General features: G+C 55.6%; 1 protein-coding gene across 4 annotated transcripts in view; it reads left to right on the top strand.

Moving 5' to 3' along the window:
- FRMD5 (FERM domain containing 5) overlaps positions 1–14,893 on the top strand; it is a 241,981-nt gene that overhangs the window by 209,686 nt on the left and 17,402 nt on the right. For all 4 annotated transcript variants that reach the window (XM_019496939.2, XM_019496938.2, XM_019496937.2 and 1 more), the window contains exons 6-8: positions 4,336–4,459; positions 5,801–5,888; positions 14,026–14,114. In XM_019496939.2, the coding sequence (XP_019352484.1) occupies positions 4,336–4,459; positions 5,801–5,888; positions 14,026–14,114 (301 nt within the window). The remainder of the gene's footprint in view (positions 1–4,335; positions 4,460–5,800; positions 5,889–14,025; positions 14,115–14,893) is intronic.

The following is a 14,893-nucleotide window of genomic DNA, read 5'->3' as shown; positions in this document are numbered from 1 at the left end:
GACAAGGGGCTTTGGGTGAATCCGATATGTTTTATTAGACCAACTTCAATAGTTGGAAAAATAATTTTTTAGCAAGTTTTCGAAACCCGAAAGCTTCCCCAACTATTGAAGTCGGTCTAATGGAAGATATCAGATTCGCCAAAAGACCCTTGTCTTTCAGTGCAAAGGTCTTTTAATGCCCTTGTGAGACCTCCAGTGTCAGCCAGACATGCCCCGAGTCTCCTTCCAGGAATGAGCCAAAGGGTGAATGCTTCTCAAGCACCCAAAGCCCAGATCTGCAGTGGTATTTAGGTCCTTGAATAGCCACCTAGCTCCCATTGCAATCAGTGGGAGTTGGTTGCATACACAGAAACTGGTGCCTACATTCCCTCCGTGGAAATGGGCCTAAGTGACGTAAGCAGCATTTTCAGAAAACAACTTGGGTGTGGAGGGGCCCCAGTCCCCTTCGCTCACACCAAGGCCAGACTTTCCAAGGTATTTAGTTGCCCAGAGAAAGTACCTTGACCACCTCGCTCCTCCAGACTCAGCCGCTCAGGGGGTTTGAGTGTTTTACCGGGAGAAGAGTCCAGGCAAGAGTGCCGGCCTGCACGGACACGGATAAAGGCACAAGTGAATTCAGCCTCTGTACGTTCACCCGCGATACCAACACAGCTCTCCTCTGGCGTGCAAATGAATCTGTGTAAGTGCAGCACAAGGAAAGAGGCCACCCAAACGCCGGCGCTTCGCCCAGGGATTGTGGGCAGAGCAGCTGAAACGAGCCAACAGATAGACCGAAATAAGCCTGGGCAGGCAGTCAGGACGCTCGCTGTTCCTAACACGGGGCAGTTTGTTAGCGGGGCTGACTGCAGGGTGGCCACGGAGGTCCTTAGCCCAGGCTGGCCTGCCTGCGCCGAGTCCCCGACCCCAGGGGCCTGTCTGAGGTTAGAGTTGAGCTAAAACTAGCTGTGTCTACACATGCGGTTAATGCAGCCGAATAAACTCTAGCGCAGTTTGCACCGGAGTTTATTGCTCCCAGGCTCTGCGTTTGCACGTGCACCTAGGACTGCAGCTGTGGAGCCGGGTCACAGCAGCCCCGGCTGACAGAGGGCCCGGGGCTCATCCTGCCAGCCCAGGGCTGCTCCGACCCGGGCCAGCGTGCTGCGGAGGGACGGGTCAGGACTGTGATGGGAACAGGCTGGATGGCACAGGGCAGGTGTCTTGAGGGGGGAAGGGGCTGTAGATCCAATGCCCCCAGAGCCTGATATGGAAATGCAGACCCCAGAGACCTGCCATTCCTCTGCTGCCAGTGCAGGCAAAGTGTGTCTCTGCCTCCTCCATTGCTGATCTACACGAAGGATGACAGCCTACTACTGCTGCCAGTGAGTCCATGGGCTGTAATGGCAGAGCTCTTCTTGGAGGAGCCCTGGCGGGGTCCAGGGGATGCCCCGGGAGGGAATTTCTGTGGTTGCAGTTCATGTCTTTGCAAACCTACAAGCTTACCTGCTGCCGGGGAGGGCAGTAAAAGGACGGGACTTGTGCGCCAAGGCAAGCACTTGGCAGTTGAGACGTGCCCGAATGGAGGCAGGCTGTTCAGTCTCAACCCTGCCCCTTTGCTGCATGGTATGCTACCCACGGGACTGGACGAAGGTGGCTGATTTATCCCAGCTCGACTTGACTTGGCAACCTTGACAGCATCCTTTTATTGTGGGGTTAGGTGTGCAGACACTCCTGCGGCGTGCTGTATGCCGACAGCGTTGGAGCAGTCCCGGTTCCAAAGCGTTTCCAGGTTATTTCAGAGCAGCGCTAACGATGCCCATGCACGGCCTGTTCAGTCTGGGCGAGGTTTGAAGCGCATTCGTTAATTAGTTACCGAGTATTGATGTACGTCCCCCCTTTTAGCTTTTCAAGCAGGAAACAGGCAAACGACCTCACCACCTAGGGCCCTCGACCGCGGGAGATGAAGTGAGGCATGTTCTTCCATCGCAGCAGGGGGAGGCTGCAGAGGCAGCGCCGTTATCAATCCTGAGGAGCCAATACGGAGCTAAAAAGCATGCGGCGCAGGCATGAAATACTGCTGCGCTCAGCAGTCAGAGGCCCATTTTGCCATCCTGTTCCCCTCCCCTTGCTGCAGCTCGAGTGAAGCTCAGGTTTAATTGCTGGCTCGTTCCCAGAGCGCAATGGAAGATGCAAGGGGAAGCACCTTTGCACGGGGGGGATGGAGGTGGAAGGAGTCACGTCTATGTCTGCAAACACCTCCGGGCACTTAGGACGTTTCCTGCTGCGGGACGGGGCAGGTTCGGAGTTGTGTTTTAAATCCCAGCTTGGAAAAACTCCAAATCTCAATGCAAAGCAGTTGCAGCAGCCACGTTTCACGTCAGGGCTGTCATAGCCCTGGAGATGTGCCGCGCCGTGGAGCAGCGTTGTCAGCCCAGCTTCTCTCGGCACGGCCTCGGGTTTGCTTGGGAGATTCGTGACCACTGAACTGGTCCGGACCTGGAGACTCCCATGTGGTGTCGTGGTTGGAGGGACCTCGGGAGGTCACATCTAGTCCAACCCCTGCTCCAAGCAGGACCAGCCCCAGCTGCATCATCCCGGATGATGTCTAGCCGGGTCTTAAACACCTCCAAGGGTGGAGACTGCACCACCGCTCCGGGTAACCCAACCCAGTGCTTCACCACCCTCCTGGTGAGAAAGTTTTTCCTAATATCCAACCTCAACTTCCCTCGCTGCAGCCTGAGCTGCCACCAGACCAGCCCTGCCAGTGGGGCCGGGGGGATCTGCTGAATTTGGGAGCAGTGTTTGCACGAGGGGGTCAAACCATGACCCTCTGTTTGGGGCAATATGGTGAAATGCCCATGTGGAAATCCTCTCCTGGCAAGAAAGGCCTTCCCCGGGTTATTCACACAGGGGGAATCATCATCATTCATTTCCAGCCAGATCATTTTAGGAACAAAAAGCAAAGGGCCATTTCTGCCAGCGGCAATTTGTAGGTCCCATTGCTTAATGACCTGTATATTTTCCATGCGAGCACCAGCGCAGCTGTCGAGTGTGAAGACATCTTTTTTGCCCCCAAAATACATGAAGCACGTGACGGCGATGTGCTTTGAGTTGGGTTTCAGCCCGCAGCGGCCAGTCGTGCTTGTGGGTGACATTAGCATCGCTTTCACGACTAGTCGAGGGAAGCGTCTGTCGTTGCTTTATCCCGTTTAACGTGGAGGAGCAGCAGAAGCCGTCCGAGCCCGGGGAAGTACTCCGGCATCTCCAGGGAGGCTTTTGGCAGGCGAAATGGTGGCAGATGCCGGTTTTATTCGGGGTAATGCTTTTGCTGGAGTGACAGTCAGAGGGAGGCGGCACCTCTGTTTTGTCCCAAAGCCAGTCCAGGCAGTCCAGGCAGGTGAACGCTGTAGGACAAAAATAGCGTGTGTTTAACTTCTCCTCCTGTGTGTCCGCACCTTTCTCGGTGCCCTTTTCAAGCACTCATCCAGCCACGCTCTTCCCCTAAATAGCGAGCGTTCAATGAATGCTTCAGAAATCTCCCAGAAAGGGCCGCTGGATTTCCAACGCTGAGGTTTTGCACGGGTTTTGCACCTTTTGCCCGTGCAGACAGGAGCCGCGTGGCCTGTCCCCGTGAATACTCCCGGTGACCTGCTTCCCGGGGCTGCGGGCCACGAACGGCTCAGAGCAAACGACTCCGAAGCAGTGATAAGTCAGAGACGGCGACCATCTGCGGGAAAACGATTCCCAAGCAGAGAGCGTGCAATTCATTGATGATCTTTTTTCTTGCATTTTTTTTTTTCCTGGCTGTTAAGAGCGGGCATCGGGTTTCTGTGCCTGTGTCGCCGGGAGAATACGTGAGGAGCAACAGCGTCGGGGTGATATATTTTATGGGCCCAGCTGTATAGTTGGAAGAGATGTCCCAGCTGCACAGAGTGCCCTTCTTCGTGCCCAAAAGTTTGTCCAACTTCTCTTCCAACTACACGGCTGGCCCAGCAAAAGGTCCCACCCAAAACCCTTCCCTCTTGACCATCCTGGCTACCACAATCCTCCAGACCTTAGCTCTGGCCAGAGGTGATGGGTTCATTCATTCTTTGTGCCCGTTCGTTCACTGACCCCCTGTCGGTGTTTTTTGTGACGTGGGCACCCGTCTCCTCGGCACTAGACTGGGACGGGACGGGACGGGACGGGCCCAACAGCCTGCGGCAGCAGGGATTTGGATTTGGGCTGCCCTTGCAGCTAGAGCCGTAGCACTGCATGCAGCGTTTTGCCGTGTGAACTATAATAATATCTCCAGAAAGTATATCATTTCAAACGTGGGAAGGTCATTATTTCATCGTGGATTTTTCTTGCCTTTCCCAGCGGAGATTGGGGATTACGACCCCGGGAAGCACCCAGAAGGCTACAGTTCCAAGTTCCAGTTTTTCCCGAAACATTCAGAAAAGCTGGAAAGGAAAATCGCCGAGATCCACAAAACCGAATTGAGGTAACTTTCGTCCGCGGTCGACGGGCAGGGCAGTGCTGTTCGAGGGCTCGCCTGCATGGATTCGGGCCAGAATTACCCGTCTCCTCTTTGTTTTATTTTCGCTTCTCTCCCGGGTTTTCGCAAGGAGGTTTCTGTGTAACGGGGCGAGTGTCCCGGTGCCGCGGCGCACCCGCTAGCCCCGGAGCACGGGGACAAGTGCTGCTGGTAGCGTTTTTCACATTGAAAAGGAAGAAAGCTTTACAAACGTCTCAAGAAAAACTGCCAAAAAGTGCTTCGATAGGCAGGTAATCAGAAAAAAAATAAAACCCCCAGTCTCCTCGATCCAGCTTATTGTCTTCTCCTTCTGCCGTCTTTAAGATGAGATTTAAAAATGGGGTCCTGGCATTTTGTAGTCATTAAAGACCGGGCTTCGAGGGGTCTCGGTGGAGGGCCGGGGATATCATCTCCCAGCGGTGGGATGTCATTAGTTTGCAGCAGAGACGTGGGGCTCGGGCAGCCGGTGCAAACGCAATATTAATAATATCTCCTTGCTGGCTATCGGCCAGGCTTGGAGCAGCCTCTGGTTTTGCTGAGTCTTCGAGTCAGCCCAATTTAAGCCCTGATTAAACATCCAGGACGCTCCCCAACCAGGCAGCGGCGGCAAACGGGTTTCTCCCTGGGTGAATATAGTCTGCCATCACGTGCCACCCTGGATGGACTATTATTCCCATCCTGGTTTGAGATGAGAGGCACCCTAGAAGAGAAAGCTATCCTAATTGTAGTACGGCAGGGCCATTATACAAGCCGTATCCTTGTTTGTGAAGCCCGTGCAGAAAGCTGTGCGAAGGTGACCCGGGCGATGCAGCGTGCGAGCTCCCCGGGCGGATCAGGATCCGGGAGCGAGGGCTCGGTGAAGCCGCGATAGCAAAGCTCATCGCCCAGCACTCCTGCAAGGAGGTTTGGACAGGCCGGGGTCAGGACATGATGAATCGTTGCTGCTTTCAGCAGATGTCACGTTTTCCTAGCAGCGAGGTGCGCACTTGTTTTTAAGCCATCGGGCATACGGTCGCAGGCTTTGTCCTTTGATGCGATGTGATTTAAAGACACCCGAAACCCGTAAAATGGGATGCTGTGCGCAGAGCCCTCCCCAGCCCGGGCTGCGTACATTCAGGGCAGCCCGAGCCTGGCAGGTGCCCCTCTCTCCCCTTCCTCTGCCGTGCTGCTAACCCCTCTTCTCCGGCAGGTCGGGAAGGGCAGACGTAAGATCCTAATTGGCGGTGCTAATCACCGTGCAAGAACTCTGCCCGAGTGGATGCATGGCACTGCTGATGGAGACGCTCACAGCCTTTTCCTTTCTTGCAGCGGTCAGACGCCGGCTACTTCAGAGTTAAACTTCCTGCGCAAAGCCCAGACGCTGGAGACCTACGGGGTTGACCCGCACCCGTGCAAGGTAAGGCCTTCCCCGAAAGCTATTCTGGCTTCAGGTTTCCGTCAAGTCACAAGGCAGGTCACGTCGCTGGGGTCCAAGGGCAGGCATTTGTCACCCGCTGCCCCTTCGTACCGGGTGGCGCGTGTAGGACGGGTGAGGCTGTCCTCCGCACGGCGTGCACCTGAGGAGCGGCCCCTGGGTTTGGATTATAAATAGCGATAGAGGTTTTTCTGGGAAACCATTCTGCAATTCAGCCGCAGGAAGCTTGAAGGCAATGAGAGGAGAGTCCGTTGAAGTGAAGGCACGTACAAAGACCACGTGCAATCACCTTCTGCAGCGATGCGTATTCGGGAGGTGTTGACAAGGCCAGCAGGGAGCCTGACGGGCATTAATCATCCCGAGACAGGGCTAAGTGCCCATCCTTCCCTAGTTTTTTCCCCAAAATGCTTTTGATTGACCGGGGAACTGTAAGTCATTGCATGGGGCTGTCACGTCCTCACTTACGAGAGCATTGCGTGGACATGGATGGGACGTGTAAAGCAGGCCGAGCATCTTTTAATGAAGCAAGTCCCGACTCTGTGGCTGTCTGGGATTCTGCAAGGGAATTTCCCCAGCCTCGGGACGGCTTGCACGCGTGTTTGTGCGAGCGAGGAGCCGCCAGCCCCGGCTGCTGGCTCAGTCCTTTGTTTTTTGAGCTCTGTTTTGGATTTGTGACGCCACTAGTGCTTGTCCGGAGAGGGACCAGAGCCGGCATGGACGGGGCAGGGGCAGGGGGAGCAGGTTGCTTTGTTGGGTCAGTTTTCTTAGTTTGCCAAACTCCGGTGTTGACCTAGCCGGACACGGCTTGGCCCTGCACATCCCACGGCGCTTGACCTCTTCGACTTCCCTCGCCCTCGGGCTCCCCAGCCCTTTCCAGAGATGTTCAACCCTCTTCTGTCCCCAATTCTCATCACGGGGGCTGCGGCCACCACGGGGAGCCTGTTCAAGTCCATGACCCCGATCGCTGGATGCCGGACGTCGGGGAGCATTCGAGGCGCCTTCCTGCGGGCCACCAGCATGCAAAGAGAAGAAGAGCAGGCATTACGAGAGTTGCTGTTGTATCTCGTTAGCTAAATAGAGTTCACGTGGGTAATGTGCTGGCCAACATCCACACAAATTTTCCTGCTCGGGGAGATGGAAACAGCAAGACCAATAAAGTGTAATAAATAAAGATTACCGCCCTTAGCTTCCAGACTCCTGCCAGGCAGGGAGAATCTGGAGCGAGCTGCCCCGGGAGCAGCGAGAGCCGGGATCCTTCGGATACGATTAAATGGCAGCAGACTGGTGTTTGCACCGCGCCGCGGTCTGCACAGCTGCCGCCGGACGGCGGAGACGCGCTTGCATTCTCCGCAAGCGACGCCGAGGCTCCCGGCAGCCGGCTGGTGCAGGTTGGGGTTTGCTTTGCGAGACAGCCAGAGCGGATTGATGGATGGCGCGTCAGCCGCGGAGGAAGGATGCTTTCCCTTTTACCGTGAGAAAATCATCCCTTTATTTCGAAGCGAGAAGGGCTGTTTTTTTTCTCTTGGGTTAACAACTACTTCCAATTTATCAACCCGGCGAGACGTCGCTCTGCGAGTGATGGATGCGACGCGTCGAGCTCCGGGGAGACGTCCTATTCAAACGTTTTCCCATCGGAGGTTTGCAAATTCATCAACCCTGAGCGGCTTTGCAGAGACGCTCTGACATCAGGGAAGTCCCGGTGGGACCCGGGGGGGGCACACGGGAGGGTCCTGAACCTTGCCTGCCTGCTCGCTCGCCGTCCTGGCCAGCCGGGCCTGGGGTCAGCGCTGCTCTGGGGCAGCCCGTGTCCCTTTATCTGGGTCTTAACCTGGCTCCGTTGGGGACCTTCATTCTGGATTTCCCTTCCAGAAGCAAGACCCTGCCCCGTTCTCCCTTGCTTTGCCTCCTCTCATTGCTCTCCACAGCCTGGGTGCCATGTCCCCTCCAACCTGGCGTCCGTCCACCCGCGCACCCGGCTCCTCCGGCCTCGGCCTCTGCCCTGAGGCTTCCCGAGGGCAGGGGAGAGGCAGGGGGCTCTCTCTTGCTCGGCTCCATCTCTCTAGGACTCCTCCTTCCAAGACACTGATATCCTTCCCCGTCTCAGCCCCAGCCCCCTGCCTCTCTCTAGCTGGGGACGCCGCTTCTCTTTGTGATATCCTCAGGAAAGCCAGGCTTTGAGGTACAAGGTTTACAGTAAACTGTGGCCAGGCCCATTGCACGGCCTGGTGACCGGACCCATTGCATGGTCTGGTGACCGGACCCATTGCATGGTCTGGTGACTGGGCATGGTCCAGTGACTGGACCCATTGCACGGTCTGGTGACCAAACCCATTGCATGGTCTGGTGACCGGGCATAGTCCAGTGACCGGACCCATTGCATGGTCTGGTGACCGGGCATGGTCCAGTGACCGGACCCATTGCACGGTCTGGTGACTGGGCATGGTCCAGCGACTGGACCCATTGCACGGTTTGGTGACCAAACCCATTGCACGTTCTGGTGACCGGGCATGGTCCAGTGACTGGACCCATTGCACAGTCTGATGTCTGGACCCATTGCACGGTCTGGTGACCAAACCCATTGCACGGTCTAGTGACCGGACCCATTGCACGGTGTGGTGACCGGACCCATTGCAGTGTGATGACCGGACCCCTTGCACAGTTTAGTGAACCCGTTCTGTCCCTCTGATGTTTTGCATGAGAGGAAATCGGTCTGGAAAGGACCTGGAGATGCCATCTAGTCCCTCCTGCTCAGGACATGGCCGCTAGACTGCCACGCACCCTTCCCCTGTGCAGCATCGGAGCCCAGAGCTTCCCATTCCCGCAGGGCAGATGAGCCCCGAGGCCGTGACACTGTATTTCATTAGCAGTTTATTTTGCACCTTTGGTCCCTTAAAGGGTCAGGAGGGGCCTGAGGGTTTGTTCTCTCGCGTGACAGGCAGGGAAGCAGGAGAGAGCAGGCTGTGGGGTCACATTGGGGGTGCTTGGGGAACCCATTGGTGCTTCGTATCCTGGGGGTGGTTTGTCTTGCATCAGAAGCCGGTCTGAGGCTTTCTATGCAGGGCAGGGTGCAAACCTAAATAACAGTAGTAATAATAACCGTAGGGGAGAGCATCACGAGGGTGTGCGTGTGCACGTGCATGCACGGGTCTCGGAGCCTCTCGCTGAGTGTAACTGGCTGCCAGGGGTGCGTAGCACAAGTCAGGCTGCTTTTATGAGCGGAGGGTCGCAGCAGCGAGGAGCTCGGAGGCTTTCTGCCCCGATGGCAGATTGAGATTTTCCCGTGGAAAGCTCTCCGTGGAGCACAGCCGTTCTCTTTGCACAGCGTTCCTCACGTCGTGTGCACGTGCGTGTGGGCACGTGTGGTGTGTGCAAGAGAGGGCTGGGCTGGGCACAGCCTCACGTGCAAAGTGACCTGTTTGTGAGCACGTTGGCTGAGTGACTGAATCAAGAGGGAAATTCCCTTCTCCATACGTGTGCTTCGGTTAAATCCGGGAGCCGATAGATGCTGATAGAAGAAAAGTAGACTTTAAAACATAAATCACTTGGTTTTTACCACGCCCCAGGGGAAAGTGTGAAATATTCATTGGGGTCCACTGACGAGGCAGGCGGCTCCCCGAGAGCGGTCGGCCAAGCTGCCTTTTTGAAGTTTCCTTTTTCATTATCTGCAGACGGCAGCGGTGGCACGGATGAAATATGAAAGAGCTAGCTGTGAAAATAATCTCTCTCCTGCAAAATGATAATCCAAGAAAATAAAATACTCTTTGTGACCCAGCTCAGGTCCCAGTGACCCATGAATCCTGCCTTGGTTCGGCGCGATAAATGCGTTCTGGAAGGCGTATTCCACGCGGCCGATACCTTCTCTTCCCTGAATGGATACTGCCCCATTAAACGCTCCACGTGAATCGGAGCCACGTTACAATGGGACTGTGCTGAGCAAAAGCAGTCGTCGTCCTGAGCTGCCCTGAGACGCGTCTCCCGTCAGAGCCGTGCTAAATCACGGATGGCGCGGTTCATACCGAATGCAGTTTTCGACAATGCTACATTTAATTTCTGTTAATGCGGCTTAGACGCTTCGCTTCCATTTTCCACGGTTTCATCGTAATTTTTGTTGGCTTGCTTCTGAATGGGCTCGTTAGCAAAAACGTGCCTTTTGTAGGACATTTTCCCCCGCTCCCTTCCTACCTGGCCAGAATACTTTGGGCACTGAACAAAGGAGGGAAGGGAAAGGACATTTTTTTAAGGGCTTCAGTGACTAAGGAGCCTAAATCCCAGTAAAAATGGATGGTGCTCAGGCTTCTGAGTCATTCGGGCTCTGAAATGATACTGAATTACAGCATAATAAAAAGTGTAATCAGATGCCACCCAGATTAGCAACACCGAAGAGGTGGATTTGTTGTATTTACAGCCCAATATCCCATGCTCTGCAGGGCGGGAGGGTTGCGGTTTTGGATGTGCACGTTTAGGACGCGTTGATTAGTGCTGGCTTGTGTTGTTTTTGCCCTGGCTGCATCCTTCAGGCAGCAAGTTTGTATTGGACAGTTTTTGAGAACCGTTATGGCCTGGGTAGCTACTTTCTCCCCCAAAAGGTATCTCAGATACCTAGGGAGAGGCACACAGGGTATTTATCTGTTGCTTCTGAATCGTCTGTGTGATATCCAAGCCAGTAGGTGCGTCTACACGTGCACATTTACTGCGCAGTAACCTAAATTACTGCGCAGTACAGGCTCACGTCTACACATGCACGCCCATACTGCCCCGTAACTATGGTGACTTAGGCCAACTTGGGCTTGCATTTGATACCTGCATCATGCAGGACCTCAGGGCACCCTGGTTGAGAAGCACTGGCCCAAATGTAGGCAGCAGAGTTGCGATGGCCCTGAAGATGCAGCAGCACAGGGCAACCATGCCTGAGACCCAAGTACGTCTTCAGGGGAAGGGTCTGCATGCCAGCCCCCACAGCACATCTCCCCTGCGGTCACTGGCTGCGCTAGCTGGAGGAAAGCAAGCATCATGCAGGTATCAAATTTACTCCCGATTAGTTACTGCGCAGTAACGCACGTGGAGATGCCGTACTGTGCAGTAACACCGCGTGTGGGGACTGACTTGGGACTAACTTTAGCACCTTGCTTTGGTCTTGGTTCACTTTCCTTTTGCTGTCTTCAGCTCAGATCTCCAGTGGATCCAAATCCCTTTGGCTCTGGGATCTTTTCAGCTCATTCTTGCAGCAGCTTTGGGTGATTCCCCACGTCTTGTTATCTGAGTTCATTTGCACTTCTCCAAAGTTGCCGACCGCTCTCATTCCTGACCGTGCTCTGCCCCCCTTGTCAAGGAAGCCAGTCTTCTCTCCCTCTTCTCCCCGCCAAGTCCTGGGAGTCCCTGACCACCGCCGTTCCCTTCTCTTCTTCATCCCAGCACTCACAGATTGACATCCCTAAGTCCCATCATGTCACTCTGTGGCTGCCAAAAAGGGTCCTTGGGTGACAGCAGGCAGCCAGGCCAGCGCAGAGCGAGCAGCCTGGCGAAGCGATTCGCAGCCCCTGGATCAGAAAGCAAAAGCTGGTGTAAACTGTCTTTGCACCTCCAAATGTCTAGCTGCAGCAGGTGCTCGTGGCTTGGCCTGTGCAAGACACGCGTGCTTTGCAGCAGTGCTTTCTCTGCTTGCATAGACGGCCCGTCACTGTGGAGATGTATGGAAATCCCTCCTCTTCCTCAAGCCATGGCTGTTGCATCTCAGACATGATTCGTTGGAGGATTTAAGGCTTGCTTTGTGCAGGAGGTGGAACTGAGTCCTGAACTCCTTTTCCTGTTGGCCATTCACCCTCTAGGGACTGACGTGAGTTTTGATCTGATCTGGATTTAAAACCAGTATGTAGGGAATTCATATTCTGAGATCTGATCAGGGGACTGAGCTCCCACACAGCTTTGACGCCTGTATTTTGGGTAACTGTCTCTCTGCCCTGCAAAGCTGGAACATGAGGGCGGAAACTGCATTTTTGGGCTGGGATGGCGGAAACAAGCAGGGAAAGCAAGGATCGGCGCCCCCTCCCTTGGCAGGGATCCCTCCTGGCGGCTGCAGATCCCACGCTAGGGCCGGAGGCCATCTCGATTTTGATGGTACTAGCTCTCAGACACAGCGTGGTTCGGAGCTGAAGGAAGTCTGTATTGCACCACTGCGACCTGGCTGGTCTCCACCTATACGACTGACCCGGGCCGTGCTGTCTGCAAGGACCAGCTCCCAGAAGACAGGAGGGCAGGGAAGAGTGGACGTCTGCTGACCACGTGTTGTCCGTGAAGAAGGCGTGCTGATTTATTCAGAAATCCCCACAGGTGTGGGGCTTGCAGCCTCTGTTTCCTTGCATGGACGAGTCTGTAGCACCACAAACTCCCTTGGTGAAAACAGTGAACCCTCTCCAGGAGCCTGTCACTCGAACGGGTTGATAAAAAGAGAAAACATCCTCCCGTGGCACTAGTCTGGCGTCTGGACATGGGGTCAGAAGAGCAAAGAGAGAGTCAAGCTTGTCTGAAGCAATAAAGCAGGGCTGTCACGGGGCAGCAGCATCCTGGCTACGAGAGCCAACTGCTGAGAGCCGCCTGCTCTGTGTGTCACATGACTCTGGTGCATTTACCCCGGGATGTGCTGGCGGAGGCAGGAGAAACACCACCGTCTCCCCGGCCTGGCACAGAGCCGGTGCGAGGACCGTGCTGGCATCCAGCGCAGCAGGACCCGGCGAGAACAGACCTCCGAAAGATGTCCTCCGTGACCTTCAGCGTAATACAGCCAAGGCAGGCGCCGGGGCTGGCTGAATGACACGGCTGTGATGGCACTGGCTGCAAGGGCTCATTGAGCGAGCCGTGGGCCACGTGTCTGCTAGGAACGGGCTGGGAGGCAGAGCGGTAGCTTAGTCCTAGGGGTGACAATGCCCCGAGGAGTACAGGGGGCAAGACCAGGCAGGGCAGATCTGTGGCCTTTTCTGTGCATTGAAATACGGCACTGGGGTGGTTTTGGGGGAGTCCCAGGGCTGCTAGCTCCCGGTAGTGCTCGCCGGCATGGAAGCACCTACACATCACCCGGCAGCCACCTCCACGGCTGATTTGGTCTTGATGGAGGTGCGGGGGGGGACCCTGATTTAGGAGCTAGCGCATTGCTGCTCCGGATGGCTGAGCAAAAGGCCTTACCTTTCCCCTGGCTGCCTTCAGAGGTAATTATGTGTTGCTGGGCAGAGGAACAATCTGCTGTTATTTAATTAACTAACTGCTTCAAAGCTCGCTTGTCCCCGGGGTGCACCGGGTTGCATCAGGGCTTTCCTGAAGGTGCGACGGGGGAGAGTTTCTCCCTGCATAGAAGAGGGGATGGGGGTCCGTAGGGTTCAGGCAGGAGCTGTAGGCATGAACAGAGGGCACATGCTTGGTGCACGGCGCTGCATGTCACTTGGGATTTCTCTCCGTGCCTCTGGGCCCTTGGGGCTGCTGTTGCCTGCTCTAAATCTATGCAGTGAATCTGTCCTCGCAGCACATTGAAAATCCACTTTGTAAAGGGAAGTGAACGTCGGTCTGAACTATAGAGCAACCCCTGCTCCACGGCGCTTCGAAAAGTGGGCACCTGCTCTCTTTCTCTGCACATTTGCCAGTATAACCCATGGCGGCTTCACCGCAGCCTGGCTGTTGTGATTAAATTAAACTACTGACCTGCGCGGGACGTGGCTCTAATGACTGGCCAGCTGCAAACGCAGTCCAGAAAGCCACAAGTCAGAGGGGTTTTTTCACGGAGTCCAAGTTGAATTATTAGTGAAAGACTTGGCGATGAAAGGATTCAAGGGCGATGTTCATTGTTCGTGGCTTTCCCCGTAAATCAATAGCATCGCGGGCAGGGGCGCTGCGTTGCTTTCTCTGCTCATGGATTCTGCTCGAGTCGCTCGTTCTGCGGGGTTTTTAAGCACCTGAAGCCTCCTGCGGACAGGCTGAATGTCACGGTCGAAATAAAACCGTTGAGACGTGTCCTCTCGGCAGAATCAGGCCGCGAGGTTCATTAACGCACCTTACTCGGGACTCAATGCTGTTTTGACTTGTAACCGTTGCCGGCGCTGCAGCATTTTGACGAGCAGATGTTGTTGTGTTGCAGGATGTGTCGGGAAACGCGGCATTTTTGGCCTTCACTCCCTTTGGTTTTGTTGTTCTGCAGGGAAACAAAAGAGTTCACTTCATCAAATGGTGAGTCCCACGTCCCTGTCCCCCCCCCGTTTCCACACGTGTTTTGAGTGTTTCTTATTTGTTTCAGCTGCTTGTGTCAAGAACCACTCACTTGCTCACTGATGGCACGCCTAAGAAATGCGCTGGGTGTAGCACGGTTGCCCCGACCCAGCGGCCTCCTGTTAGGAATAGCTCAGGTGCCACCTGAGCACCTCCCCGTGCGAGATGCCCCGAGCTCTCTGCTGCTACCACCGGGCTTTGGGGTGGCTGCACCCACGGGTGGGCCTGGAGGGGAGCGAGGTCCTTGCAAGCTTGCGTCTCGGTCCTGCTCCAAGGGTGATGAGCTCCACCAGGGAGGAAAGAGCCCCTTTGCCTGACCCAGGGGAGGCAGCACATCCTGCGCCCCTGGAGCGCGGACCTGCGCTGCGATGCAGCGGCCTGGGCTTTGCACGGGTCCGGGGTATAGCACAGAGTCAGAGCAGAGGGACCCCACGCCCGCTGCAACGGCTCCCTCCACATCAGTTAATAAGGATTAAATGCGTGGTGTGTACAAGTGCCCCAGGAGGCCTCCAGGTCCCCGAGGGATCGTTAGCAAGGTGGGAGGTGGTGCATGCTCGTCCTGGATGTTTGATAGGCGCCCTTGCTGCCTGGGTGCCTCGTCCCCACCCGGAGTCAGGGTCTCAGGTGGGGGGCCGGTTGGCAAAGCAGAGCCCTTCCCATGTCTCTCACCCTCGCTGTCCTCCTTTGCCACCCACCCCGGTGTCATCTGTCTCGTCCCCGGGTGTGCCCCCCGCCTCGTT

Source organism: Alligator mississippiensis, chromosome 11 (genome assembly GCF_030867095.1).
Source record: "Alligator mississippiensis isolate rAllMis1 chromosome 11, rAllMis1, whole genome shotgun sequence".
Taxonomy (NCBI): domain Eukaryota; kingdom Metazoa; phylum Chordata; order Crocodylia; family Alligatoridae; genus Alligator; species Alligator mississippiensis.
The sequence above is the reverse complement of the archived record's forward strand: the minus strand, read 5'-3'. Positions and strand labels throughout refer to the sequence as shown.